At 45.7% G+C, this 27,642-nt stretch overlaps 1 protein-coding gene across 1 annotated transcript in view; it reads right to left on the bottom strand.

The window, feature by feature from the left end:
* Nucleotides 1-5,174: 5,174 nt before the first annotated feature.
* Nucleotides 5,175-27,642, bottom strand: part of LOC122926554 (5-hydroxytryptamine receptor 7) — a 66,749-nt gene continuing 44,281 nt past the window's right edge. The window contains exon 3 of the mRNA XM_044277996.1: nt 5,175-6,199. Coding sequence (XP_044133931.1) covers nt 5,428-6,199 — 772 coding nt within the window. The 3' untranslated portion in view covers nt 5,175-5,427. The remainder of the gene's footprint in view (nt 6,200-27,642) is intronic.

Raw genomic sequence — 27,642 nt, 5'->3', positions numbered from 1 at the left:
GCCCCAGTGTAAATAGGCCCTAAGGTATCCAGGCACCGAAAACAAAGGAGTAAGGCTAGGTTCACATGCACGTTGTGAAATCCGGTGGCCTGTTCCGGTAGAGGTTCTGGTCCCTACTGCAGGTAGAGCAGTTACAAAAAAAAAATAATCATAGACATTAAAGTCGTGCTCATACATTATGACAATGTGATGATAACATACTTTTACTTTGCATGCACTGCGCCATTATAAGTTGCGACATTTGCATTGTGTACTGGTGGGCACAGTGGGAAGAATGCAAACATGGAGCCAGACTAGGTAATACGCTGTTAAGGCACATCTCGGGAAGGGGAAGTGTTTGTGGACCAGGAGAATACATGGAGTCTGTCAGGTATGAGACGAGTTGCGCATGTGGCTGACATTGCAGGAGAGATCCGGAGGAGTAGAGGTTGGACTATGTTAATGAAAGGCAGCGACCTAGAGAATCCTGCTAAGCACTTGTGGACTATCTCCAGGGCCTTCACTCGGAACTGGACTGCTGTATTATTTCCAAACTGTTTCTATACCAAGGTTGGGTGGAAGCTGCAGTTAAGCTGTATTTCCAATAGAAACTGTAACTGACAAGTTGTGTGCCCTTTAGAGATTGTAACCACTAAGCTATGTGCCACCTGAGACTATAATTACCAAGCTGTGTGCCTATCTGAGAATATAGCCACCAAGCTGTGTGCCATCTGAGACTATAAACACCCAGCTATGTGCCATCTAAGACTATAACCACCAAGCTATGTGCCATGTAAGACTAAAACTACCAAGCTGTGTGCACATATGAGACTATAACCACCAAGCTATGTGCCATTGGACAGTCTAACCACCAAGCTGTGTGCCATCTGAGACTATAACCACCAAGCTATGTGCCATGTAAGACTATAACTACCAAGCTGTGTGCCCATATGAGACTATAACCACCAAGTTATGTGCCATCGGACAGTCTAACCACCAAGCTGTGTGCCATGTGAGACTATAACCACCAAGCTATGTGCCATTGGAGACTCTAACCACCAAGCTTTGTGCCCATATGAGACTATAACCACCAAGCTGTATGCCAATCTGAGACTATAATCATCAAAATGTCTGCTATTGCTTGTAACCACAGAGCTGTGTACAGTTTATCAACAGTTTTTGTCATCTTCTTATAGGATGCAGCATACAGTGTTTTTTGGGTCCTGACGGAGACACTGATCCAGAATTTAAAGGATCACTCAGGGTATTATGCCTAGCAATTATGCCTAGCAAAGGACCTGAGGGGCGGTGCATCCGGTACTGTATGTATATTTTTCCTGGAGTGATAGTTTAAAGTCACATTGAGATAAATTTGAACCTAATTTTACACAATACATGAGTAAAGCCAAAGTTGTTTTTTTTTATAAGAACTTTTGTATTCGAAAGCAGATAAACTGATCTGCCTTCCATTGATTTTGATGGGAGGGAATATGTAACCCACATCCAATCCTGATGCTTCCCTTAAAATATAATTTAGGGGTGTTGTATGTTCAAAGTCTACATCTCGAAGACCATCATAATGATGATATAGAAGGACCTTCCCATCTTCACTGTATCCCTGGAATTTGCATTCTCATATTAGTAACCATAAATCAGAGCAGCCGTGTGTGGAATTACACTGGTTTCTTCACCATATGTACATACAGTAGGTCCCGGACTGGGAAAGTTTACATCTTACTTCACATTGAGGTTACCATGATATCCAGCTACTGAGGTTGAGGGGGTTGTCAAAGTCTACTGAGAACTTCTACAAAAGTAGATCACACTGAACTTCAATAAATTTACTTTTTTAACCACCATGATAGGCCGGTTTGACCTTCATCAAGTCTGGGCAAAATCCTTTAGGGCATGGCCACCCATGGTATATTTTGTAGCAGAATATCAAAAATCTGTGCCCCGGGGCAATTTGTGTGTGGATTCCATTGTGGAAATTTTCTGCAGCTAGTGGATAAGATTTGGTAAATTCGCATCCACTTTGCTGCTACTGTAAAATCAGTGGATTTTTCTGCACACAGTTCCACTCAACATACACCATGCATGGCCTTATCTTTAGTCGAGTTGAAAAATAATTTAGAACTTGAGAGAACAGATGCACAAAAAATTGTAATCAAAGGACTACTATTTCTTCTACTATTACTACTACTACTCATACTGCCATTACTACTGCAACTATTTCTACTACTCTAATAGTATCAGTGTTGTACGTTCCATGGAGGCAGACCACGCTACAGGGTCCAGGAGGGAGGTGGACTGACAAGAAAACATTGCATTTTCATGCACACACCACTAGGGGGTGCTCAGTGCAAAGAGCATTTGTAACTGTATAAATTCCTATGCACTGAGCTCCCCCTAGTGGTGGCTACAGGCAGCTCGTTTTGTAATATATCTGAAGGGAAGCAGTGATTTAGAGCTGTATGCAAAAAGATTTATCAATGTATGTATGCTAGTTGTCTGATGTAAATACATTGAGGCTATGCTGTTCAGAATGAGCGTCGTATTTCTGAAGCTCATGTTCCATTTTTTTTCCGTCATATAAATTGGTGTAAGGCAGAGGACAACTCTTTTATTACAATTGTTTCAGCTCAATAAGAAAATGGACATTTGTAAGAAATCTAGAGTGTTGCACTTAGCGTTGTCTAGAAATGTTTGAAGCACGCGTACTAGGAACCTGGATCTGTGTATTCCCCTGGCTACAACATCATCCTATGATCTGGTGGATTCAACGAAGAGGACAATCAATGGCTATGTGAATGGAACTAATCACAGAAACCATGAACATGTCATTGAAGCACCACCCAGAAGATGGAACTTTTTGAAAAATATCCCTTTGATTTGGTCTGTAAAAGAAGTTCGTAATAATAGTCCTAATTTTGCTGCTATTCTCCTGTAGATGGTTTAATAAAGCACAAGTGTCAACCGAGTGTTAGAACAGGAGTGGGCAAAGCCCTTTTATTGAGTTCATATAGACAAACAGATGGCCAGATGTATTGAGTGCCACCGAGCGGAGGCAGAACACCTGAAAATAAATACCATTTCACCTTTACAATTCTATGTTTTTGGTGATTGTGTCATTTCCTGATTAGGAACAAAAATGTATCAAATGCTTCTACTAATGACATTATTGACTGTTTTTACATGTTTGTATCACAACTTGTCACCTACAGAACGTACGAATGTGCAAAGTCATTGAGCTGGTTGTTCCAGTTAGATACTGGTGGTACTTCCTTCATGGCGGGCACACTACAGGTGTATATACATGCCAAGCACTTGTCATAAAAAGAAATGGTCACATTTTGGTGATGATTGCCTCTAACATGAAGTGCTGAAGTTGTGTGAACGTTACCCTCATGTAAACCTTTGTAGTTAAGAGCTGGAGAAGAATGCACATTCAGTAATGGTCACGGCATATTACATTTCTGTTTAATTTACAAGAGAATCTTTTGTGGATTTTTTATACAATGTCCATTCAAGTAGAGCAGCAATTCCCAACATTTTTTCATGTAGGAATTCCTGACAAATAATTCCTTTCAAAGTGACCCTACAACCACCCCATCCCTACTTTAAAGGTGACTTGCAGGTGCTGTCTCCTGGGGAACCCACGTAACCGCCGCATCTCTAATTTAAAGGTGATTGCTGGTGGTTTCTCCTGGGGAATTCCTACAACCACCTCACATCCCCTCATCTTTACTCTAAAGATGACTTGCATGTACTGTCTCCTGGAGAGTCCCAGTAACCATCTAATCATTACTGTAAAGATGACTTGCATGTACTGTCTCCTGGAGAGTCCCTGTAACCACCTCATCCTTATTGTAGAGATGACTTGCTGGCGCTGTCTTCTGGAGAATGCCTACAACTACAACATCCCTACTGTAAAGATGACTTGCAGGTACTGGCTACTGGAGAATCCCTACAACCACCTTGTCCCTACTCTAAAGATAACTTGCTGGTGCAATCTCCTGGAGATCCCTACAACCACCCCATCCTTGCTGTAAAGAAGACTTGCAGATACTGGCTTCTAGAGAATGCCCACAACCACCTGATCCCTACTGTAAAGATTACTTGCAGATATTGTCTCCTGGAAAATCCCTACAATCACCACATCTTCACTGTAAAGGTGACTTGCAGGTACTGTCTCCTGGAGAATCCCTACCATTACCTCATCCATACTGTAAAGATGACTTGCTGGTGCTGTCTCCTGGAGAACCCCTACAACCACCTCATCCTTGCTATAAGGATGACTTACAGGTACTGTCTCGTGGAGAATCCCTACAACCACCTCATCCCTACTGGAAAGATGACTTGCTGGTGCTGTTTCCTACAGAATCCCTATAACCACCTTATCCTTGCTGTAGAGATGACTTACAAGTTATGTCTCCTAGAGAATCCCTACAACCACATCATCCTTATTGTAAAAATCACTTGCTGGTACTGACTCCGGGAGAATCCCTACAACCAACTCACCCCTACTGTAAAGATGAATTGCAGGTACTGTCTTCTGGAGAATGTCTATAACCGACTCATCTCTATTGTAAAGATGACTTTCTGGTACTGTCTTCTGGAAAATCCCTACAACCACTTCATCTTCACTGTATAGATGACTTGCAGGTACCATCTGCTGGAGAATCCCTACAATCACCTCACCTGTACTGTAAAGATGACTTAATGTTGCTGTCTCCTGGAGAATCCCGATTAACCACCTCATTGTAAAGGTCACTTGCAGGTACCGTCTACTGAAGAGTCCCTACAACCACCTTATTGCTAATGTAAAGGAGATTTGTAGGTATGAATCACTACAACCACCTCATCTCTACTGTAAAGATAACTTGCATGTAGTGTCTCCTATAATCCCTACATCTTTACTGTGGGAGTGACTTACAGATACTGCCTCCTGAGGAATGCTACCACTGTTCCTCACTGTAAAGGTTACTTACAAGGTTTTGTCTCCTAGGGAATCCTTACAACCACCTCATCCCTACTGTAAAGATGGTATGCAGGTACTATCTCATGGAGAGTCCCTACAACCACCTCATTGCTACTATAAAGATGACTTACTGATGCTATCTGCTGGAGAATCCCCATAACCACCCTATTCTTATTGTAAAAGTGACTTGATGGCACTGTCTCCTGGGGAACCTTTGAACCATGTTCCGCAGATTCCAAGGGACCCTAGTTGGGAAGCAATGAAGTAGTTATATTTTTCTACTGCATTTGAGAAACCCAGTGAGTACTCACCACTTTATGACGACCATGGTAATAAATATACCAAAAACAACTAACTCAAAAGACAAATCACCATAAAGCATTGTCTCTTGGAATAGGCACTAAACAGTGTGTCTTTCAGAGTCATGGTCAAGTCTTGATGTTCAATGTCTATAGGATGGAAACACTTTACAAGATGCCCTCATGCCTTTCTGTAACTTTTAACGCTTCATGCATACTGGCAGCTGACAACCTCCTGTTGATATTGGTGTACTTACACCTCAACAAGTTCCAAAAAGTAGTCCTCAAATCCCTGTTGAAGAAGGCATAGATCAAAGGGTTTATGAGTGAGTTGGTGTAGCCCAACCACAGAAGTGTCCTCTCCAGTCTGAGGGGCACGCAACTACACCTAATACCACAAATGAAAGGCCGAGCTGTGGACAGCAAGAAGAAAGGAAGCCAACAAAAGGTGAAGGCTCCAACGATTATCCCAAGAGTCCTGGCAGCTTTCTGCTCTCGTTTGAAGATTGAGATGTTCTTCCTGTCTTGGCGTATGAGCTTGGACAAGGTGGCAAATTCTTCAACCGCTTTGTTCTTTTTGGAGCTTTTTTTAGGAGCATTTTTTTCTTCTAAGCAATAAATGCCTTCTTGTTCAATGAGTCTTGGGATGTTCACAAATTTGTGCTTCTCAGCACTGATTTTAGCTGCTACAAAGATTCTCTGATACATAATGAGCATGACAGTCATCGGGATATAGAAGGCAACTGCAGTGGAGTAGACAGTGTACCCAAAGTCTTGACTTATGAGACACATCCTCTCCACGGTGACATTTTGAGCCCATCCGAACAGTGGTGGGAGAGTGATGGAGGCAGAGAGAAGCCAGACTATAAACACCATCTTTGCCATCAGTTTGCCATTCTGTCGTGCTGGATAGGTCAATGGACGTGTTATCCCAAGATACCTGTGGAAAACAAAATAATAAGGTCTATGATCTGTAGACACAAGAAGACATTAAACAAATGATCTGTGATTGACCAGAATTGACAAAAGGATATTATTTTATTCCAAACACAGCCCCTCGTCTGTCCATGGGCTGTGTCTGGTATTGTAGCTCTTCACTATTCAAGTGAATTGGGCTAAATGGCAATACCAGTCTCAGGCTTAGGCCACTTTCACAGTATTTAGTCAGGATTTCGCATTCGTATTTGTATGCCAAAACCAGGAATGGAACATACAAAGGATAATGGAGATTTTTGTGCCTTTTATATTCTTATTTTTGGACCAACTCCTGCTTTTGGCTTCCAAATACTGATGGAAAATACTGACCAAATACTGGCCGTGTGAACGTGATCTAAGGACAAGAGTGACCCTGTTTTTGTCTAATTCTGGAAAAAAACTTTAAATAGATTAACAACGTGACAAAGGCACAGGAATATGCCTAAACGTTTAACCTCCAATGCATCCAACCCTTGAAACACGAATAGGAATATCAGCCAAACCATTGACTTACAGGGTACTTACCAATAGATGACACAAGCGAGACAGCTTTCATCCTTTTTAAAGGCTATGTACACCTTTGGGGGCAATTTTTTATTTATTATTGCAGTGTACTAATTTTGAGTTAAAAAAAAAAAATTGTTGGCCTTTATTAAAAATATGGAGCCCTTTTTTCTGTACATATCTGAGATGCTCTAGAAGCACCCTTTGGATTTCGGTCTTTCCCGTCAGACCAGGAGCTGACGGCTCCTTATCTCTGCTCTCTGACATTATAAACACTCATTATAGCTGTTACTGATAGGGATGTGGCTTAAATAAGTGTTTATGACCTCTTAGTAGTTTAGAGATAAGGTTTATTAGATGACCGGCACAAAGTGAAAGTACCATTCACACACAGTTAAGTCAATATTTTTAATAAAGGCCAATTGAAAATATGATTTTTAGCCAAAAATGAGTAAAATGCAATCATAAACAAAAATTGCCTCCAAAGGTGTCCAAAGGTGTCCATCGCCTTTGACGTTTCATCCTGATTAAGCTAATTTGCACACTTTTGTTCCCCAGAAAGCATTGAGTAACGCTTCCACCACCAGCTGGATCTCAAGATCTACCAAATATGAGCACACTCAGCTTAATCTAAAAATCTAAATAAAAAATAAAAAAACACATACACACACACACAAAAATCTTTACACCCAAAACGCAGTCATTTAAACATGAGGCCACCAAAAAAGGAAACCCAAAATATTCAACCTTATGAGCCTGTGACTAAGAACAGAGTGAATCTCAGATACCCCCTCTAAGGTGACCAAATAAAAAAATGAATAAATGTACAATCTTCAAAAAAATCTCTTTCCACTGCCTGGGACTTCTGTGATGTCCATTCTAATATCACCTTGTGTGGTCATGGCAGCCAGTCATTTCACGGCACTGTGCGGTCGTGTAGCTATGCCAAGATTGTCTTCTGAGGTTTAGCGACATCCTATGGATTGTATTTTGAGAAAACCAGCAGCAGTAAACAGGTTTTTTTAAATTCTCTAAAATCCTCCACTCCCGTCATTGACGACAATGATGGAACTGGAGATCATCGACTCCCAATGCAAAATTGGTAAATGGGCAGTCCACCTACACGCCATATGTCGTTATAATAATCATGTTGTCTCATGAGTCAGAGAGGCTTTCTGGCCTGACACACCTGAGTTTTTTTTATAAAAATGACCTTGGACACAATGTGCGTTGCTAAAAAAAAGAAGTATCCATGCACATGGCCAAGCCGTCTTCACAGAGTCTTGCCAGTGACTCATTGGGGAACCTACGGGTTTGTACTGCAGGGTGGTAGGTGCTCAGTGTGTCATCATATGGTGCCATAACGCAGTTCAGTTATACTCCTCTAGAAGCAATGCTATAAATACCCCCGTAATATGGTGGCTGTCGAAAGATGAGACAATTTTTCCACGGTCTACAGACAGTTGGAGGCTTTTGGGCTTCCACTTTCACAAATAGTAAAAAACTATTAAAAAGACACAAAGAAATCTTTTGTAGTTTTGGAAATAAAGCAAAGTTCTATGGTAAGGTGCAGAGTATGGCTCCAGCAGGTTGTATAGCGGCTCTTTATGAGAATTGCTCATAAGGCTGATAATTATGGGATTTTACTAAAGAATGACGTAAAGTCATGATTTTATTAAAGACACGGAGGCGAGTATTGCTTTAACCTTTCTTTACTTCTACCATAGCAGCAAAGAGAGAAAATGGTATACAAAAAAGAAACCATAGTAACAGACTCCTCCCCCTTATCCCAGTATATCCTTCCTTGTCTGTCTGAGCTCTTCCTCTTTCTTTGTGTCTCAAACAGCGCTGGTCAACCGGAACAACAGACGCCGAAACCACCGGGTAACGAAAACACCCCTTGAACTCGTCGGCTTGGACCGCCAGAACTGGACCTCCGACCGGAACCGTGGAACTCTAAAACATGAAGCCGTAAGCCTCTCAACCTAGGAAAAAAGGAAATAAGAGAAAAACCTTCTAAGAGCATAATCCAGTGCATTAGAAACATAGGATCCACTAGTTGGAAACACAGCAACAACTTTAAAATTCTGACCATAAGGTAAATCAACAAAACATACTTACGTCAAAAAACCCAAAGGGCGGGTCCAGGGAGGGCAATACTCGCCTCCGTGTCTTTAATAAAATCATGACTTTACGTCATTCTTTAGTAAAATCCCATAATTTTATAACAAGACACGGAGGCTCCTATTGCTGGTTTAAAGCTGAGCCACTATAGAATCAAAAGCATGCGAAGCCGGTCGGAAATAAAACTCCCGGAAAGTGGAAGATCTGGACCAATCCGCCAACCTCATAACATCCTCCAAACGAGCCCCAGATAACGTCATGGACGTAGCTGTCGCACTGCGGACCGAATGTGCCGTGAAGATAGACGTATCAATCCCGGAAAGGGATAGAATCCACTTGACCCAGCGAGATAACGTAACACTGGTAACCGGAGCAAACGGGCTGCGAAACGAAATGAATAAGTGGGGGAGAGAAGGAGACCGCAGTGGACGGGTTCTGTCCTCATACTCGCGTAAGCACGCTACAGGGCATAGTTGTGGAGAAGTCGGAAAACGGGGGTAAGAGACCGACCGGATACTGGTTTTCGTGCGACGGGAAATGTTGAAGTGGACCCCCTCCGGGGTGAAGGATCTGGCGTCCCAATCCAAAGCACGCACATCCGAAACTCTCTTACAGGAGATTAAACAGAATAAAGTGACCAATTTGGCCGATAACTGACGTAATGACAATAGCTCATTTGAGGGCCAACTGACTAGAAATTGCAAGACATCCGACACATCCCAGGTCGACGAAAACCGTGGCCGAGGTGGTCGGGCCAAACGTGAACCCTTGAGTAAACGACAGACCAGGGGGTGTTGACCCGCTGGACGGCCGTCGAAATCGTTATGTCTGGAGGAAATTGCTGACCTAAAGACATTGATGGTGCGGTAAGCCTTCCCTGCCTCAAAAAGTGAGGATAAAAAGGCTAAGATGGAATTGACAGGGGCCGCAACGGGATCCAGAGTCCGGTCGACGCACCAGCGAGACCAAGAACCCCAGGCGGCTCGATAAGCCCGTCTCGTCCCGGGCGCCCAAGCGCAGTCCAATAAGAACCTAGCTGTTCCTGAAAGTCCAGCGCCTCCTTCTGGACTCCCGATATCTTGCAAGCTAGGAGGCGTAGCGACCCGTTCTGCAGGAGTGGGTGAAATTCTCCTGCAGGCCCTCGGAGTAGTGACACCTGAGTGGGAAGGAGAAACGGAAAGTCCACTAGAAGCTCCAGGATTTGAGGGAACCAGGACTGGGTTCTCCAAAACGGAACAATCAGAACCAGGTTCGCCAACTGCTGACGAACCTGGAGGAGCACCCGTGGGATGAGCGCGAAGGGAGGGAATGCGTACATCAACGCTTCTCCCCAATGTTGAAGCAGAGCGTCCACTGCCTCCGCCAAGGGATCCGGCCTCCAGCTGAAAAACCTGGGCAGTTGGGTATTCAAACGGGAAGCGAACAGGTCGACTGCAAAGGGACCCCATAGAGAGGAAATAGCAGAAAAAAACGTCTCGTCTAACTTCCAGTCGCTGGAGTCCGATATGTAGCGAGAACTCCAGTCCGCCAGAGTGTTGTGAAGGCCTGGAAGGTACTCGGCCACCACAGAGATGTTCCTGTCGAGACAGAATTCCCAAAAATCCTTCGCCAAATGGGTCAGAACCACCGACCGTGTGCCACCCATACAATTGACGTACCTGACCGCAGATATATTGTCCATGCGGAGCCTGATGGCTGAGCTGACCACACCATTGGCAAAACTGCGAATGGCAAACGACCCTGCTAGGAGTTCCAGGGCGTTGATGTGAAGATGGGATTCCTCTGGAGACCATGGACCGCCCGTGGACACACCACTGCAATGTGCTCCCCATCCGTGCAGGCTCGCATCGGATTCTATGACCAGATCCGGTTGGGGGCCCACGATCGCTCTGCCATTCCACACTGACAGGTTGTGGATCCACCATCTCATCTCGTCCGTCGTCTCTGCATCTAATGAGACCAAATCTGCGTAAGAGGCCCCCGACCGAAGGTGAGCAATCTTGAGGCGCTGCAACGCCCGATAATGGAGGGGGGCTGGGAAGATGGCCTGTATTGAGGAGGCCAGAAGACCGATTATCCTTGCCAAATGTCGCAACGACATCTGAGGTAGGCGTAGAGCATGCTTCAACTCCTTGCGGATAGCCTTGACTTTCGAGAGCGGAAGACTGAGGGATAATTCTTCCGAGTCCACCTGGAAACCCAGGAACTCTATGGATCTGGAGGGGATCAAACAGGATTTCTCCTGGTTGACAATGAAGCCCAAATCGGAAACGAGCGTCACCGTCAGGTGGAGGTGTCTCAACAAGAGAGCCCGTGATTGGGCCATGATCAAGATATCGTCCAGGTAGACGATCAGACGAACACCTCTGCTGCGAAGCCAAGCCACCACTGGGCGCATGATCTTGGTAAAGCACCAGGGGGCGGAGGACAGGCCGAACGGAAGGCAGGTGAAGCGCCAGGCCTGACCGTTCCACAGGAACCGCAGCAGGTCTCTAGAAGAGGGAGACACTGGGACCGTGAGATAGGCGTCTTGGAGATCTATCTTGGCCAACCAATCGCCTGGAAGGAGCAGATCCCTCAAAAGATGGATGCCCTCCATCTTGAAATGTCGGTATTGTACAAAATTGTTCAGGGCTTTCAAATTGATCACCGGGCGCATCTGACCCCCTTTCTTTTGCACCAGGAAAATACTGCTGATGACACCCCCACGATTCTCCGGTGCGCGTTCGATCGCGCCTTTCTGCAGAAGATCCGACAATTCCCTCTGAAATTGGGACCGTGCCGCATAGGACAGTGGTACCGTAGGGGGGGCTGGGATGGAGCTCGGATCGGCAATCAGATCTATTGTGAACCCCTGTACAGCAGAAAGGACCCATTGGTCTGAGGTTATGCCTGACCACACATGAGAAAAGAATCGGAGTCTGCCCCCGACTAAATGGTCTAAAAAAGGAGGGGGACGAAGAACATAACTTACCGAATGGTCGACGGGAGCCTGGATTCCCTCTGAAACCTCGTGACCTGAAGGGAGCGCCTCGTGATGGAAAAAAGGACGGCTGGTGTCTCTGATCCTGGAGGGATGCTCTATAATTAAAGGAGCCTCTGCCGGAACCTCTGGCATGAAAGTTGGAACGGCCGGACAGTCGGCCCCTAGAACTGCCGGCCCTGTTGGAAAAACGCCCTTGAAAGACTCGACGCATCGAAGTCTGGGCTTTATCAAGAGCCGTAAAAGCTCCTACATATTTCCCTAGCTCTTTAATAAAAGAGTCGCCAAAGAGCAACCCCTGGGCGTCCTTGCCCGCTTCAGTCAATGCCAAGTTCGAGAGCTTTGGCTCGATCTTAATTAATATTGCCTTCCGTCTTTCAATGGCGAGCGAGGTATTGGTATTACCCGCTACGCATATGGCTCGCTGGGCCCAACCTCTCAATTCTACAGGGTCTACCTGGCTACCTGCCGCGATAGCGGACTCAGCCAAATCGAAAATCTTTGCTAAAGGACCTGTAATGTCCAGTAGCTTGTCTTGGACTGCCTTCAAGGCCGCGTCTAGCCCTTTACGGGGGTTAAACCCCGTCTTCGCCAGAAACTGGACCATCTTTGGATCCACTGATGGCGTCTCGCACACTTTGTGTGGGATTAAAGGACGAGGGCACTCCGCCCGCAACTTATTACGCGATTCCTTACTAAGCGGATTGCGTATGCGGGCCTCCATATACTGCGCCACATGTGTGGCGGGCATCCATTCCGCGGAGCGGGGATGATGCAGCTCCTCGGGGTTAAACAGCGGTTCCCCAGACGGATCCAATAAGAGATCCTCTGCTGATCCCTGTTGAAGTAACGGGGTTTCCGGGTCTAAATTACGAACCGGATCCACAGCAATATCTGCCAAATCGTCCTCCACCTCATCCGTCAATTCATAGACGTTGTCATGAGTCTCCTCCTCTGACTCCCTATCAGAGTCTGACCTAGGCTCAGGTAGAGACCTGGCAGTCTTCCATGCCCGCGTTTTTTCTGCCTGGCGGGTACAAGCTCGTTTACGCGACTGAAGCGCGTTGTCTTGGGATGGGGATGGCCCATCAATCTGAGGTGTTCTGGAGACAATAGGAGGTGGTCCTGGAGGTGGGACCAAAACCTGGGTAGTAGTAGCAGGGCGCGCCATAAGGGCCTGAGATATAGACTGGGTCAATGCAGATGACATCGAACCCATGGCGGTTATAATGGCATTAGATATAGATCTTTGCAGTGCCATCTCATGGTCGTCCGGGTGGATCACCTCGGACCTCCTATCCTGCGCAGGGGAAACCTGATCTACTTGGGGGGCTTCACTAGGGGCCACAGAGGCAACGGAATTCTTTCTGACAGACATGGTGAAGTAGCAAAAGGCAGGGGTTAGTCACCCCGACCGGAGCAGCAAAAATAGCACTAGAGGAGAAAAAGAGAAAAGGGGATCATGAAGCCAAGAACCATAGTCAGCTAGTGGGTAGAAAAAACGGAATAAAACGGAACTTACAAGGCTCAAGAGCAGTGGAAAAAACCGCCAGGAGATGCGCTGTGCAGAGCGGAAGGTCCGGAGTGTGCAGAGCGGGGAAACGCACAGAGACGGCGAAATCTCGCGAGATCTCGCCATCAGCAGCAGCCGAATGAGGAAAAGCGCGCCCGAGATCTCGAACTCGCGAGACTTCGGGCGGGAAGGAGAGGAAGAAGAAGCAGAAAGCGCGCGCAATGGCGGCGCAGTCTGAGGTAACGAGGGACAAGGATGACAGGGCAGAGAAACGGATCACACGGGGGGGGCAGCGGAGAAGCCGCAAGAACCGTTATAAAGGCAAACGCCTAGGTAGAACGGCCACAGAAGTACCTGAACGAAAACATATACATATATATACGTACCCTAGATAAATAAATCTATATATACATGAGAGAAATATGTATCTACGATAAGAGTCTAATAAGAATCTAAGAACCGAACGAACCGATAATCCAAGCACATAAAAATACAAATATACCAGACCCTGAGCAATGCCACAGAGCTGGAGAGTACTTATCTGCCTGGTAGCAGCAAAGAAAGAGGAAGAGCTCAGACAGACAAGGAAGGATATACTGGGATAAGGGGGAGGAGTCTGTTACTATGGTTTCTTTTTTGTATACCATTTTCTCTCTTTGCTGCTATGGTAGAAGTAAAGAAAGGTTAAAGCAATAGGAGCCTCCGTGTCTTGTTATAAAATCAAAGACAACCGATTAGGGCTGTTCTGAAACTCCCATTATGCCACTGCATGCTGGGTGTTGTAGTTTTGCCACAGGTTACAGACGACATGTTCATTGGTTTATTGACATGTCCAAAAAGTTTGTAACATTGTTGTGACATTTGACAATAGTTGGCAACTCATGGTGTGGATTGCTTCGAATATAGGACTCCCTCTCCCTACTGACAGTCTCCACAAGGAGAGAGAGTACCCCCAGTACTGATAACCAGCGACTGTGGCCACATGATTCATTTACTTAAAGGGGTTGTTCAGGATTTTTTAATCTCCTCCTCCCCCCCAGTAGTTCCTGTGAAGAGGTCTATGCTTTCCTGCTCCCCTCCTCTCTGTGCTCCCAGGTTTTCATCACTTCTGGTCTCCACCTGTTAAATCCCACACAGACAGGGTGATGTGTGCCACTGCAGCCAGTGAATGTCCTCACTGTTGGGTCACTGCTGCTTGTAGACATGCCGCTGCTGAGGCCAGTAATTGACTGCAGCTGCACACATGACCCCAGGGACCAAAAGTTCAGTAAAGACAGCCTAAGAGCCTTGGAGCTGGAACAGAGTGGAAGGTAGCCATAAGTATAGGTCCCATCCCAGGTACAACTGGGGGAAGAAGCTGAAGGTCTGGAGAGAAGCTGTCGCAGAGGATAATGGCATGAATTGGGATTTTTCAAAATTTTGGGAACAGATTTGCGAGTGCGATCGTCTAGGTTTTACACCCATAGGTCACCTTACCTATTCCTTTCTTTAAAGTATGGCGTGCCCTAGTGTTGGAATCATCTCAAGGAGGTTTCTCCCCAGAGATATTGACGGCATCAATAAGATCAGTGTCTGATGTGACATATTTTCTTCTGGCAATCTAGCACCTATTGTTTTGGGACCATAAGGTTACATTTGCCATTTTACATGAGCACAAGAGAGGCGGCAAGTAGTAACGCCAATTTAAAGTTACGGTAGTAGGTGTCGAACCTTTGTGTCGACCAACAGATTTGGTTATGAGCTGCTCCTAAGGGTATTATCCTGGCAGTCCCCTGTTTTTCACCCTTCAACCCCTGTACAGGGATCTGGACTTCACTGCAGAGGAACCACCAGGTCACTACCTCCTAGAAGCCTCTTTATGATTAACAGCTGACCCAAGGCGGTCAGAGACACTGGTGCAGAGCAACAAGGAGTCAGGCAAAATCATAGTCAGGAAAGTCAGTACAGACAGAGTACATGTAGCAGGAGGCAGCGGAGGGTCACAATCCAGCAAACAGTCCAAACAACAGAATACCACACTTAAGTAGGATACAAGCAAGCTAGAGAACCTATTGCTCAGGCAGCCTCCCACAGAGCAAGATGCCCCAAGTACACTGAAGTGCCAGCCATAGGCTGGAGTAAACTAGGGTGCACATAGGGTGGCCACTGGCTTCAACCAAGAAAGCCGGACCTCACCGGTCATGACCCCAAACTTATACACCACGCCTACCTCCATAAAGCCACGCCCTGCCTCCATGAAGCCATGCCCCCATCGCTGATCAGGGCAAAAAAATGGGGGGAGGAGAAGCAAAAAATTTCTGTGGGAAAGGTGAGCTGGGGGCAGCCGGGGTGCTTCTCTCCCCCTCAGTCAGCCACAGGGAGCCATGGCTGCGGCTCTAGTGACTGACTGGGGAGGAGACTCAGTTAGTTGCTGTAGCTCACGCTCAGACAGCGCAGTGCTGCTGTCTGAGCGTGAGCTACTGAAAGGGTGGACATCCCTGTGTCTGTCCAGGCCCTGCGCCGGATAGAGGACAGGGAGCCAGAAAACCGGGCTGTACGGCCAAAAACCGGATATCTGGCCTCCCTAGGTGAGACAGCCTGCATGGAGAGACAGAGCTTCTCAGACAAATTGGTGCATACTGCTCAATTGGTAGCGCAGGACACTTCCTGCTGCCCTTGGATTGGCCAGCACTGGTCATGTGAGCAATGCTGACCAATCCAAGAGCAGGGCTGGACCAACAGGAAGTTACTGGGACTAGCAAATACACAGTATACATCAGGTAGCCCGAGAGGTGGTGCGGCCATCTTGGATGACAGAAGAGGACTTCTGCATATGAAAAGGAGGGCAGCGGGAACGCTTTCTGTTCATTCTCCAGTTGTTTTTCTTGAACCAGGAGGTTGCTATAAGACATCCAGATAATTTTTTTATTTTTTTTAAATACATGCTAGTAAAGCCCCCATCAAAAAAGTCGCTACCGATGTCCTACGTCATTAGTGTCTGGTGGTAAATAATCCGAGAGCGGTGGTGAAATTCTCTTTCGTGTAATAAATGTCATATATGCGATTTTAACAGTGTAGCATGGCTGTTCATCATAATAGTGACGAGCGAGGTATTGAAAAAATGTCATTAGTCTGTATCTGTGAATTTTACAAAAAAAATTGCTTAATGATGAATTACTTGATCACAAAGCGCATTTCTTTGTATGTAGTGGGCGCGATGACAGGGATAGGCGATTGAGCTGCCCTTCCCCCATCATTGTACCCCTCAGATGCCACGTTCATCACTGATCGCAGTATCTGATATTAATATTACAGTGTAAAATACAATTTAAATATAATAAAATTATACCAACCCTCATCCATGTGATCGCGAAGAGCCGTCCACCGCCATCTCAATTATAGGTCCAGCGTGAAATCTCTCGCGGCTTGTGATGACATCATGGACTCGGCCGGCATGGTGGCGTCGCGCGGGATCTTCAATCTAGATGGCGGCGGACAAAGTGGAATTCAATCCACTATTCAGGCAAAATCAATTCGTTACCACAAAGCACAAGGAAATTCAGCTTCGCAGCGAATCAAAGTTTCCCTGAAATTCAGATGGAATTCCACTTCGTCAGGTTCGATTCATTCAACACTAATCGTAATACGCATTCAGGACTTTGATATTAATGGCCTATCCCAGAAGCGTACACAAATCTTATAGGACCCAATAGCAAACTTAGTAAGGGCCCCCTTTCCCCAGTAGGCGACAATCACTCCCAGGCTGACTCACTTACTTTTTTTTATTCCAACTTCAATGTTGGAAAAGCGGGAACAGGTGCTTCCTAAATATGGCGCTCATTCTGACCACCATATCTATGTATTCACCCCAGACAACTGCCATAAATAAACTGCTTCCTATCTATTACAAAGCTGGCTGCCTGCTGCCACCACTAGGGGGAGCTCAATTTATACAATTACAATTTACTGGAATGGAATCTCAAATAATCTGAGCTCCCCCTAGTGGCAGTTGTATGAAAATGTAGTGTTTTCTTGTCAGGAAAAGAAGTAGTTCTTCCCCCTGGGCCCCGTAGCAGCTGCATGGCCTCCTTCCTTTCAAAGCATGCCACTGGCCTACCCTCTGACACCCTGCTGATCAGCTCCTCGTGTAGTTGACGGAGCCGATTGCTGCAGCGCTGCTCCCATTGACGTGTATGGATGGAGCTGTGCAGTTCTGGCGCTGGAGCTATTGTACAAGGTAACAGCTGATCGGTGGGGGTGCAGGAGGTCCGACCCTTGTCAATCTGAGTACACTGACCTGTACTCACAGTAGTTCATACTTAAAGGCGTTGTGTCACAAAGCATATTCTACATTCTACATTTTTCAAACCAGCACCGGGATCTGAATACTTTTGTAATTGCATGTAATTAAAAATTTTGTATAACCAGTGAGCTATTCAATAAATTCTATCTGTGTAGCGCCACCTGCTGTTTGTTCTTTTCCTCATTTTTGTGTCCATCTCACTGAGCTGGTCGCACATGCTCAGTCTACATCTACTGTTTAACTGTCACCAGCCATTTCTTCTGTTAGATACTATAACAGTTACAGGGAAAGAGCTGCAGCAGAAAGGACATGCCCCATGAGCTGAAGATAATCTAGCAGAGCAATTGAAGCAGTGAATGCAGAGATCCATGTGAGGTCCAGGGCTCGTTCCAGCATGTCCTATATGATGTCTGATTTTAAATTTTTGCATCGATCATGGCATAAACCCTTTAAGGGGGGCAATTACTTTTTCACACAGATGATATAAAGTTTCATTAGGTTCCCTTTGCCAATATCACATTGACTTTATTTTAGAGACCCCTGAATGTTACTAATATCCAATAATTGGGGACATCGCTGGAGGGGGGTATAAAGTCTAGTTATTAGAGGAGAACACATTACCAGAACCCCATATCCCGCTACCCTCGCCAAACTGTTCTGAAGGAGAGAAGTGAGATCTTGTAGGTGATCCATTACCTGAGTCCATTGTGCTTGTGATTGTACAGGACATCAAATGGTAGCAGAGTTATTACTGACGTCTGCATGCACGGCCGACCGCTGGTAATAGTATCGCCGATATCCTACCGGACAGTCCACCTACATCTAACGTCAAATGATCGCCATAGGATCAGGATCAGCCCTTGATCAACCATGATTGCCAGGGGGAGCTGTGCATGGACACTGCCCCCGCAGGACCTATGTGGTATAACACACCACCATTCAGATGAGTACCCTTGTAAGGCTACTTTCACACTAGCGTTTTAGTTTTCCAGAATTGAGATCAGTCATAGGGGCTCAATACCGGAAAAAAACGCTTCCATTTTGTCCCCATTCATTGTCAATGGGGACAAAACTGAACAGAACAGAACGGAGCGCTCCAAAATGCATTCTGTTCCATTTGGTTGCGTTCCCATAACGGAGAGCAGCATGCTGCGGATTTGCTTTCCGTCCTGGGATGCGGAGCAAGACGTTTTCTCTGACACAATAGAAAACGGATCCGTCCCCCATTGACTTTCAGTGGAGCTCATGACGGATCCGTCTTGGCTATGTTAAAGTTAATACAACCGGATCCGTCCATAACAGATGCAGACGGTTGTATTATCAGTAGCGGAAGAGTTTTTGGTGATCCCTGCCGGATCCAGTAGAAACGCTAGTGTGAAAGTAGACTTAGCCGAGAATTCCCCTCTCCGATCTACCTCTTTTCTTCAGTTGGACTTCTGGCCTGTCCCCAACGTCCACCTCACAGGACACAGCGCTAGTCCTAGTCAGACTACAGAGCGGCCATTTTATTCTACATATGATAAGCCGAAAGTGTACACCCTTCCATGTCTGGCAGGGCATAGACGTAGTTGTCAACTGTCCCAAATATGCAGATTTTTTTAGAGACAGTCTTAACAAATTTGAGCAGTCTTGGGCCAAACCACACCCTTAAGTACGGGTTCCCATGCAGGTTTCTGGCATTTTTGGGGCAGGACTTATATTCCGCGAATGTACAATGTTAGTAAGCATGATTACACATGACTCCATCCACTGGAAGTAAGCAATGATTGTTTTTATTCAAAGACAGCAAGCAGACATCTTGAAAATCATGAAGCACTAGTACTTAAAGGGGTATTCCCATCACAATGATCACTGTTAAATCTGTTAATGATTTGACAGTGATCATTTTTGTAAATACATTTAATTACCCAATTCCCACCATTTTTGAGAAAATAAGTCCCCTCTTGCCTGATCGTTGTCTTTCGACTCCCCTGGTTACGGCCACATCTCCTGTCGAATCCCGCCAGGCCGCACTTGTGCAGAAGACTGTAGATTTTCTCCCGGCCGGGCCGCGCAATGTCCTGAACGCGCACGCCGCCATGATGACTTCTTCCTGGCCAGTATAGTACAGAGTCGCGCACGCGCACGCCGGCTCTGTACTATACAGGCCAGGAATAAGTCACCATGGCACATGCGCAGCGGCGTGCGCGTTCAGGACATTGCGGGGCCCGGCCGGGAGAAAATCTTCAGTCTTCTGCGCAAGCGCCGCCTGGCCGGCAGAAGAATCCAGGAAGTGAAGGTCGCGCTCAAGCAAGGTAAGTATGAAAAGGGAAGATGGGAATATCCCTTTAAGGCTCATTCACACGACCGTATTTTTCTTTTTTCTTTTCTTTCTACATCCGTTCCGCAATGTTGGGGATCAGATGCGGACCCGTTCATTTCAATTGGGCCACAAAAGAGGTGGACAGCACACAGTGTGCTGTCCACATCCGCACGTCCGTTCCACAGTCTCGCAAAAGAAATAAAAATAAACCATGTCCTATTCTTGTCCGTTTTGTGTACAAGAATAGACATTTCTATCAAAGGGAAGGACATTCCAATCCGCAAAATGTGGAATGCATGCGGCCGGTATACGTGTTTTGCAAAATCGCAAAAATTGATTATGGTTGTGTGAAGGCACCATTAAAAGGGTTTCCCGAGATTTTTTAATAGGTCATCAGTATCTGATCGGTGGGGGTCTGACACCCGGGGCCCCTGCCGATCAGCTGTTTGAGAAGGCACCTGCACTTCTGTGAGCGCAGCAACATTTTCTCAGCTTTTTTAGGCCGAGTGACGTCACTTTCATAGTTCACGAGGCGCAGCTCAGCCCAATTCCATTGATACTAAGCTGCGACACCAAGCACAGCCACTATACAGCGCTGTGCTAGGTGAGCTGCGAGAAGGCCGCAGCACTCACAGGAGCGCCGGTGCCTTCTTGAACAGCTGATCGGCGGGTCCCGAGTGTCGGCCCCCCACCGATCAGATACTGATGACCGATCATGAGAAAAAATCTCAGAAAACCCTTTCAAAGTATACTGGAAAATCTTACCTTTTTATCGAATACTCTGGTGCCACCCACGCAAACATTTTCCATTAAAGGGGTTGTGCCACCACTAAATGATATTTTAATATAATTCAGCATGAAACATAAGTTACTTTTATTATTTACTTTCTGTTTCAAAAATGCCCGAGTTGTGAGATATTCTTTACTTCATTAAGACGCTGCCCCCTGGTGTTTAATCTGTATAGTAATGTGCATGTCCATCTACTGAGGTGGTCGCACATGCCCAGCTCAATTTTTTAACTAGCACCAGCTGTATCTATTGTGAGAAGCTGACAGTTAGCGTGCATTCACACGATTGTATGTATTTTGCGATCCACAAAAAATACGGATGAGGTCCATGTTGCATCAGTTTTTTTTGTGGATCCATTGTAACAATGCCTATCCTTGTCTGCAAAACGGACAAGAATAGGACATGTTTTATCTTTTTTTCTGAGACTGCAGGACGGACATACGGATGCAGACAGCCCTCTGTGTTCTGTCTATTTTTTGAAGACCTATTTAAATGAATGGGTCAGCATCCTAATTGCAAAAAATGCAGATCGGATGTGGACCAAAAATATGGTCGCACGAATGGGGCTTTACAGAGAGAGAGCTCCAGCAGAAAGGATGTGCCCCATGAGAAAGGACATACTCACTGTGCTGCATCAGAAAGAACACAACCCCTGAGAAAGGACCACCCATTTTCATTACATTTAATGCCACACTAGTGTGAGATGGGGAAACAGCTCTCACTGTCTGAACACTGTTTGTGTGTGAATTAAATTAAATGTTCTGGACTGACGTTCTGCTGTTTGGCCACAAGATGCCGCTGTTTCCTAGGCACAGCTGACTGACTGCATATATATTTCCATATTCATGAGAGGTGTGGTTTTTCAGAGCATGGAGAAGGATCTGCAGCCATCTTAGGAGCTTATAGCTGAGGAGCTGTGTGTGAGCAGAAAAGCTAATGGATCCAGGAGTGAGAGGACCTCCTCTGTGACCACAGCTGCAGCTGAGTGAAGCTGATTGTTGTCCCAGTCCCAGATCCTGTCCAGGGAAAGGAGGATTGTTTCCAGGAAGGCTGACAAGATCTAAGGAACAAGCCGCATACCCTGTGGGACCTCGTGTTTGCTGGGGAGACTGGTTGTTCGGTTCAGAGACATCAGTGGATAAAGAGCAGACCCGGGTCGGTAAGATCGTGCACTCATCACACTGCAGTGTTGGTGCCTAGAGACTTAGACCAGGCCTGTAGTTAGATAGTTAGGGTCTCGGCTTTGTGTCAGGCCTAAACTGTTGCTACTGTACTACAAGGAGTCTATAAAAAAAGGCACATTGCACATTTGGGAGCTGATAAACACCCCCACGAACTCTATCCAGTTCAGCGTTTTTCTCAGGAGTAGAGATGAGCGAACTTGTGTTTTAAGTTCGGCGTCTAAAGTCCGGCTTCCGTTTAGCGGAGAATCCCGATATGGATTCCGAATACCGTTGTGGTCCCTGGTAGCGGAATCAATAATGGCCGATTATTGATTCCGCTACCACGGACCACAACGGAATTCGGAATCTATATCGGGATTCTCCGCTAACCCGAACCCGAACTTTAGACGCCGAACTTAAAACAGAAGTTCGCTCATCTCTACTCAGGAGAAATAATCAGGCACGTGCTACCGGACTAGTTATGGGAGAGGGAATAATATAGAGCACGGTAAGATTGTGAACTGCTGTGTTGCACCACAGGCCAGCCTGTACTAATCCCCCAACCAATTGTTCGTGTTTGTTTCAGGGTAATAATAGGTACGGCGGGGCAGTTTTAGTTGTGCCCGCCAGTAGGTAAATTACTGCAAAATTTCTGCTGGCATCAATCAGGGGGTGCAGTGCAACACAGGGGTCTCAGCCTTTGGGCTGGGTGTATGTAAATGTATTTCTGTTCTCAGCATTTGTGGTTTTGTTTATTATCACAGGTTAGTAAAATTCTATTTTTGCAAAAGCTGGTGTCAGAGTTGCTTTCCTCGTTCGTGACTTTGCTGCATCCTGGGGAGCCCACCACGGTACACGGCTTACACTAGTACAGTTAAAGCTTCCACCCCCACCAGTATGATTAACGCTGTCATCCAACTTTATTGGCAAATAATGTTGCCACATACAGGGCCAATATGGAGGTCCCAGCGATCAGACTCCTCTTTAATACCCCTATGGCAGAATATAACATACTGTCTCAATAAGGTTTTTAAAGGGGATATATCATCTCTCCTGACATGTCTGTTTCAGTAGTTACGTGTATTCCCCATTCTTATGACTCTATGACGTACCATTCCTTTATTATTCCTGCTAGAATTTATAAATGAATTGCTAGAAGTTTGCAGTAAAGGTGTTTCTTAAAGGCTATGTACAACCTTGGGGGCATTTTTTATTATTATTATTGCATTGTACTCATTTTACGCTAAAAATATGCTTTTAAATTGGTCTTTATTAAAAATATGGAGCCCTTTTTTCTGTACAGAGCTGAGATGCTCTACAAGCACCCTTTAGATTTTCTGTCTTTCCCGTCAGACCAGGAGCTGACAGCTCCTTATCTCTGCTCTTTGACATTATAAACAATCAATAAAGCTCAATCCTTATCTTACTGATTAGAATGTGCCTTAAATAAGTGTTTATGACCTCTTGGTAGTTTAGAGATAAGGTTTATTAGATGACCGGCACAAAGTACTAGTCACACAGATAGAAAAACAGTAAACCCTTTGTGACAGAACGGCTCAATTTTTTTTTTGATGAAGGCCAATTGAAAAAGTGATTTTTTGCCAAAAACGAGTAACCTGCAATCATAAAAAAAATTGCCTTCAAAGTTGTACATAGCATTTAAATACATATTTTATCACAATCTTTGGTTTTTTATTCTATTTTTCCATCTATAAGTAAAAAAAGATTCCTAAAATCTCTCAATTTTCATACTAGCCACTAAGCCTAATAATATGTCGATGCTTCCTGTTATGAGGTACATGAGGTACTTTGTATACATTTTGATCGAAATAATAACCCTAATCGTCAGGTAAAGATGACCTCTTTCGAGTTGGTCTCTACTCTACTAGGGTGCAGTGCCACATGGTGACCATCACAGCCACAAATCACATTCGCTGGCAGTGCAACCCAGAAGCCCAACCCAACAACACCCCTGCTGTCAGGCTAAGCCTCCCATGGCACTGGGCTCCATCAACCACAGGCAGAGCGTCACAGCAACAACAGCCACTGTGCAGCACTGCCCTGTGTGAACAGATCTAAAAAATTCAACTCTTGGCAGCACTGGTCGTCATGTGGCACTGTGCCAACTTACAGTAGGGACTAGAGATGAACGAATTTCTTAAAAGTTCGATTCTGCTGATTCGGCGAATTTCACAAAAAAATTCCCTCCATGACGAATTACTTTGTCATGAACCACATTTTTTTGTAAGTAGCGGATTCAACGACAGGGAGCTGCGATAGCGCCGCCCCCGTCATTGTGCCCCTAAGATGCCGCGTTCATACATGATCGCGGCATCTGAGTGTAAAATTAACAATAAAACGTAACAAAAAAATTCTAACTTACCGCCTTGCTTGAAGATCTCAGCCGAAATCCTGCGCAGCACGAGATTAGGTGATTGTGTCGGTTGGCGTGGTGACGCATGACATCATCACGCCGGCCGGCGTGATGATGTAATCTCGCGCTACACGGGAAATCTTCAAGCAAGATGGAGACTTGCGGCCTGTCGCAAGCAAATGGAGGAGGTAAGTTTGAATTTATTTAGATTTTTATACTATTTCAGGTTAAATTGATTCGCTGACACAAAGCACGAGGAAATTCAGCTTCTAGGCGAATCGAATTTATCCCGAAATTCAGATCGAATTCCACTTCGTGGGATTCTATTCACTCATCTCTAGTAGGAACGTACTATAAAGACTTCACCTTAATGTGGTAAGTGAGCTTATACATTCTGATGAAAAGTATACAATGTACCTCATGTACTGTATATAAACAGCATTCTCGTATTAGACCTCACTCAAAAATAACTTTTTTTGCAACTTGAAGATTTTAGCGAACCTTAAAGGGGTTGTGCGAGTTATGGATAAAAAAAAAAACATAGCATTGTAAATCTGATGGTCAGCGATATATAACTAAGCTAAGCAAGTTTCAGGCAAAATAATATATATTTCCTCATTTCCCTGGTTCTCTTCTGGCCCTTTGCAATAAAAACAATCTCTGCCCCTCCCCCTGTACTGCAAAGGGAGTGGATACCAGTGCTGCCCTGAGTGACATGTCTGCCTGCTGGGAGACTCAGCAGCATGGTGTATGTGTAGGACTACAAGTCCCAGCTGTATAATGACACTGCTAAAGGAGTGGATACAAGAGCTGCCCTGAGTGACATGTCTGCCTGCTGGGAGACTCTGCAGCATGTTGTATATGTAGGACTACAAGTCCCAGCTGTATAATGACACTGCTAAGGGAGTGGATACAAGAGCTGCCCTGAGTGACATGTCTGCCTGCTGGGAGACTCAGCAGCATGTTGTATGTGTAGGACTACAAGACCCAGCAGTATAATGACACTGCTAAGGGAGTGGATACAAGAGCTGCCCTGAGTGACATGTCTGCCTGCTGGGAGACTCTGCAGCATGTTGTATGTGTAGAACTACAAGTCCCAGCTGTATAATGACACTGATAAGGGCGTGAATACAAGTGCTGCCCTGAGTGACATGTCTGCCTGCTGGGAGACTCTGCAGCATGGTGTATGTGTAGGACTACAAGTCCCAGCTGTATAATGACACTGCTAAAGGAGTGGATACAAGAGCTGCCCTGAGTGACATGTCTGCCTGCTGGGAGACTCTGCAGCATGTTGTATATGTAGGACTACAAGTCCCAGCTGTATAATGACACTGCTAAGGGAGTGGATACAAGAGCTGCCCTGAGTGACATGTCTGCCTGCTGGGAGACTCAGCAGCATGTTGTATGTGTAGGACTACAAGACCCAGCAGTATAATGACACTGCTAAGGGAGTGGATACAAGAGCTGCCCTGAGTGACATGTCTGCCTGCTGGGAGACTCAGCAGCATGTTGTATATGTAGAACTACAAGTCCCAGCTGTATAATGACACTGCTAAGGGAGTGGATACAAGAGCTGCCCTGAGTGACATGTCTGCCTGCTGGGAGACTCAGCAGCATGTTGTATGTGTAGGACTACAAGTCCCAGCTGTACAATGACACTGCTAAGGGAGTGAATACAAGAGCTGCCCTGAGTGACATGTCTGCCTGCTGGGAGACTCTGCAGCATGTTGTATGTGTAGAACTACAAGTCCCAGCTGTATAATGACACTGATAAGGGCGTGAATACAAGTGCTGCCCTGAGTGACATGTCTGCCTGCTGGGAGACTCTGCAGCATGTTGTATGTGTAGGACTACAAGTCCCAGCTGTACAATGACACTGCTAAGGGAGTGAATACAAGTGCTGCCCTGAGTGACATGTCTGCCTGCTGGGAGACTCTGCAGCATGTTGTATGTGTAGGACTACAAGTCCCAGCTGTATAATGACACTGCTAAGGGAGTGAATACAAGAGCTGCCCTGAGTGACATGTCTGCCTGCTGGGAGACTCTGCAGCATGTTGTATGTGTAGAACTACAAGTCCCAGCTGTATAATGACACTGATAAGGGCGTGAATACAAGAGCTGCCCTGAGTGACATGTCTGCCTGCTGGGAGACTCTGCAGCATGTTGTATGTGTAGAACTACAAGTCCTAGCTGTACAGTGACACTGCTAATACACACAGGATCTTCCCCCTACCTGCAATGCTCTGCAGAACTTGTCTTTCAGCTCCTGTGCCCAGCATTTGTCTCCTCACTGCCTGCAGCTACACAGTAAACACTTCAGCCCTGAGTCTGTGCAGCTGAAGGGGTGAATCCTGAGAGAGAGCAACAAGCAGCAGCCGCAGTGCAGGGGGGCGTGGCCAGCACAGTGTCCTGTACAGATCTCTCAGGCTTGTGCAGGAACATTATCAGAGCAGGGAGAGAAGCTGACATCACAGGTCATGTGACCCTCAGTGAAATCGGAGAAACCAGCCACTGCAGATAAAGTGAGTGAATTGGAAAGCTGTTATATTTGCCTAGTTAGAAACATAGAAAGAATAAAAAAATAACTTAAAAGGGTTTTCTTACTTCAGCAAATGGCATTTATTATGTACAGGAAGTTAATACGATATACTTACTAATGTACTGTGATTGTCATATTGCTTCCTTTGCTGGCTGGATTCATACTTCCATCACATTATACACTGCTCATTTTCATGGTTACGACCACCCTGTAATCCATCAGCGGTGGCCGTGCTTCCACACTATAGGAAAAAGCATCGGCCTCCCTGGTGGCCAGGACCGTCAGGGCAACATACAGTAGAATAGTGTTTTTTCTTATAGTATGCAAGCACGACCACCACTGATGGACTGCAGGGTGGTTGTAACCATGGAAACGAGCAGTGTATAATGTGATGGAAAAATGAATCCAGGCAGTAAAGGAAGCAATATGGACAATCACAATACATTAGTAAGTGTCTTGTATTAACGTCATTTACATAATAAATCCTATTTGCGCATGTGAGACAACCCCTTAAAGTGTCATTCTTAAAGGGGTATTCCTATCCTATCGCTAGGATATTCCCCCATTGTCTGATTGGTGCGGGTCCCACGCACCTACAACGAGAAGGAAGCGGGGAGCGCTGTGGCTGGAGGATTTCCCGGGGTCCGTCCACCACCAAGCACTGCTCCCATAGAAGTGAATGGGAGTGCAGCGCGCATGCATGGCCCATGCTCCCATTCATTTATATGGGGCAGACGGCATTAGGCTCGGCTATTTTCGGCGGCCCCATAGAAATAAATGGAGGGCGGCTGCGCATGCGCAGTGCGTCCTCTGTTCATTTCCCGGCTCCTTTCT

Source organism: Bufo gargarizans, chromosome 1 (assembly GCF_014858855.1).
Source record: "Bufo gargarizans isolate SCDJY-AF-19 chromosome 1, ASM1485885v1, whole genome shotgun sequence".
Lineage (NCBI taxonomy): Eukaryota > Metazoa > Chordata > Amphibia > Anura > Bufonidae > Bufo > Bufo gargarizans.
Note: the sequence above shows the minus strand (reverse complement) of the source record. Positions and strands in the feature narration are given on the sequence as shown.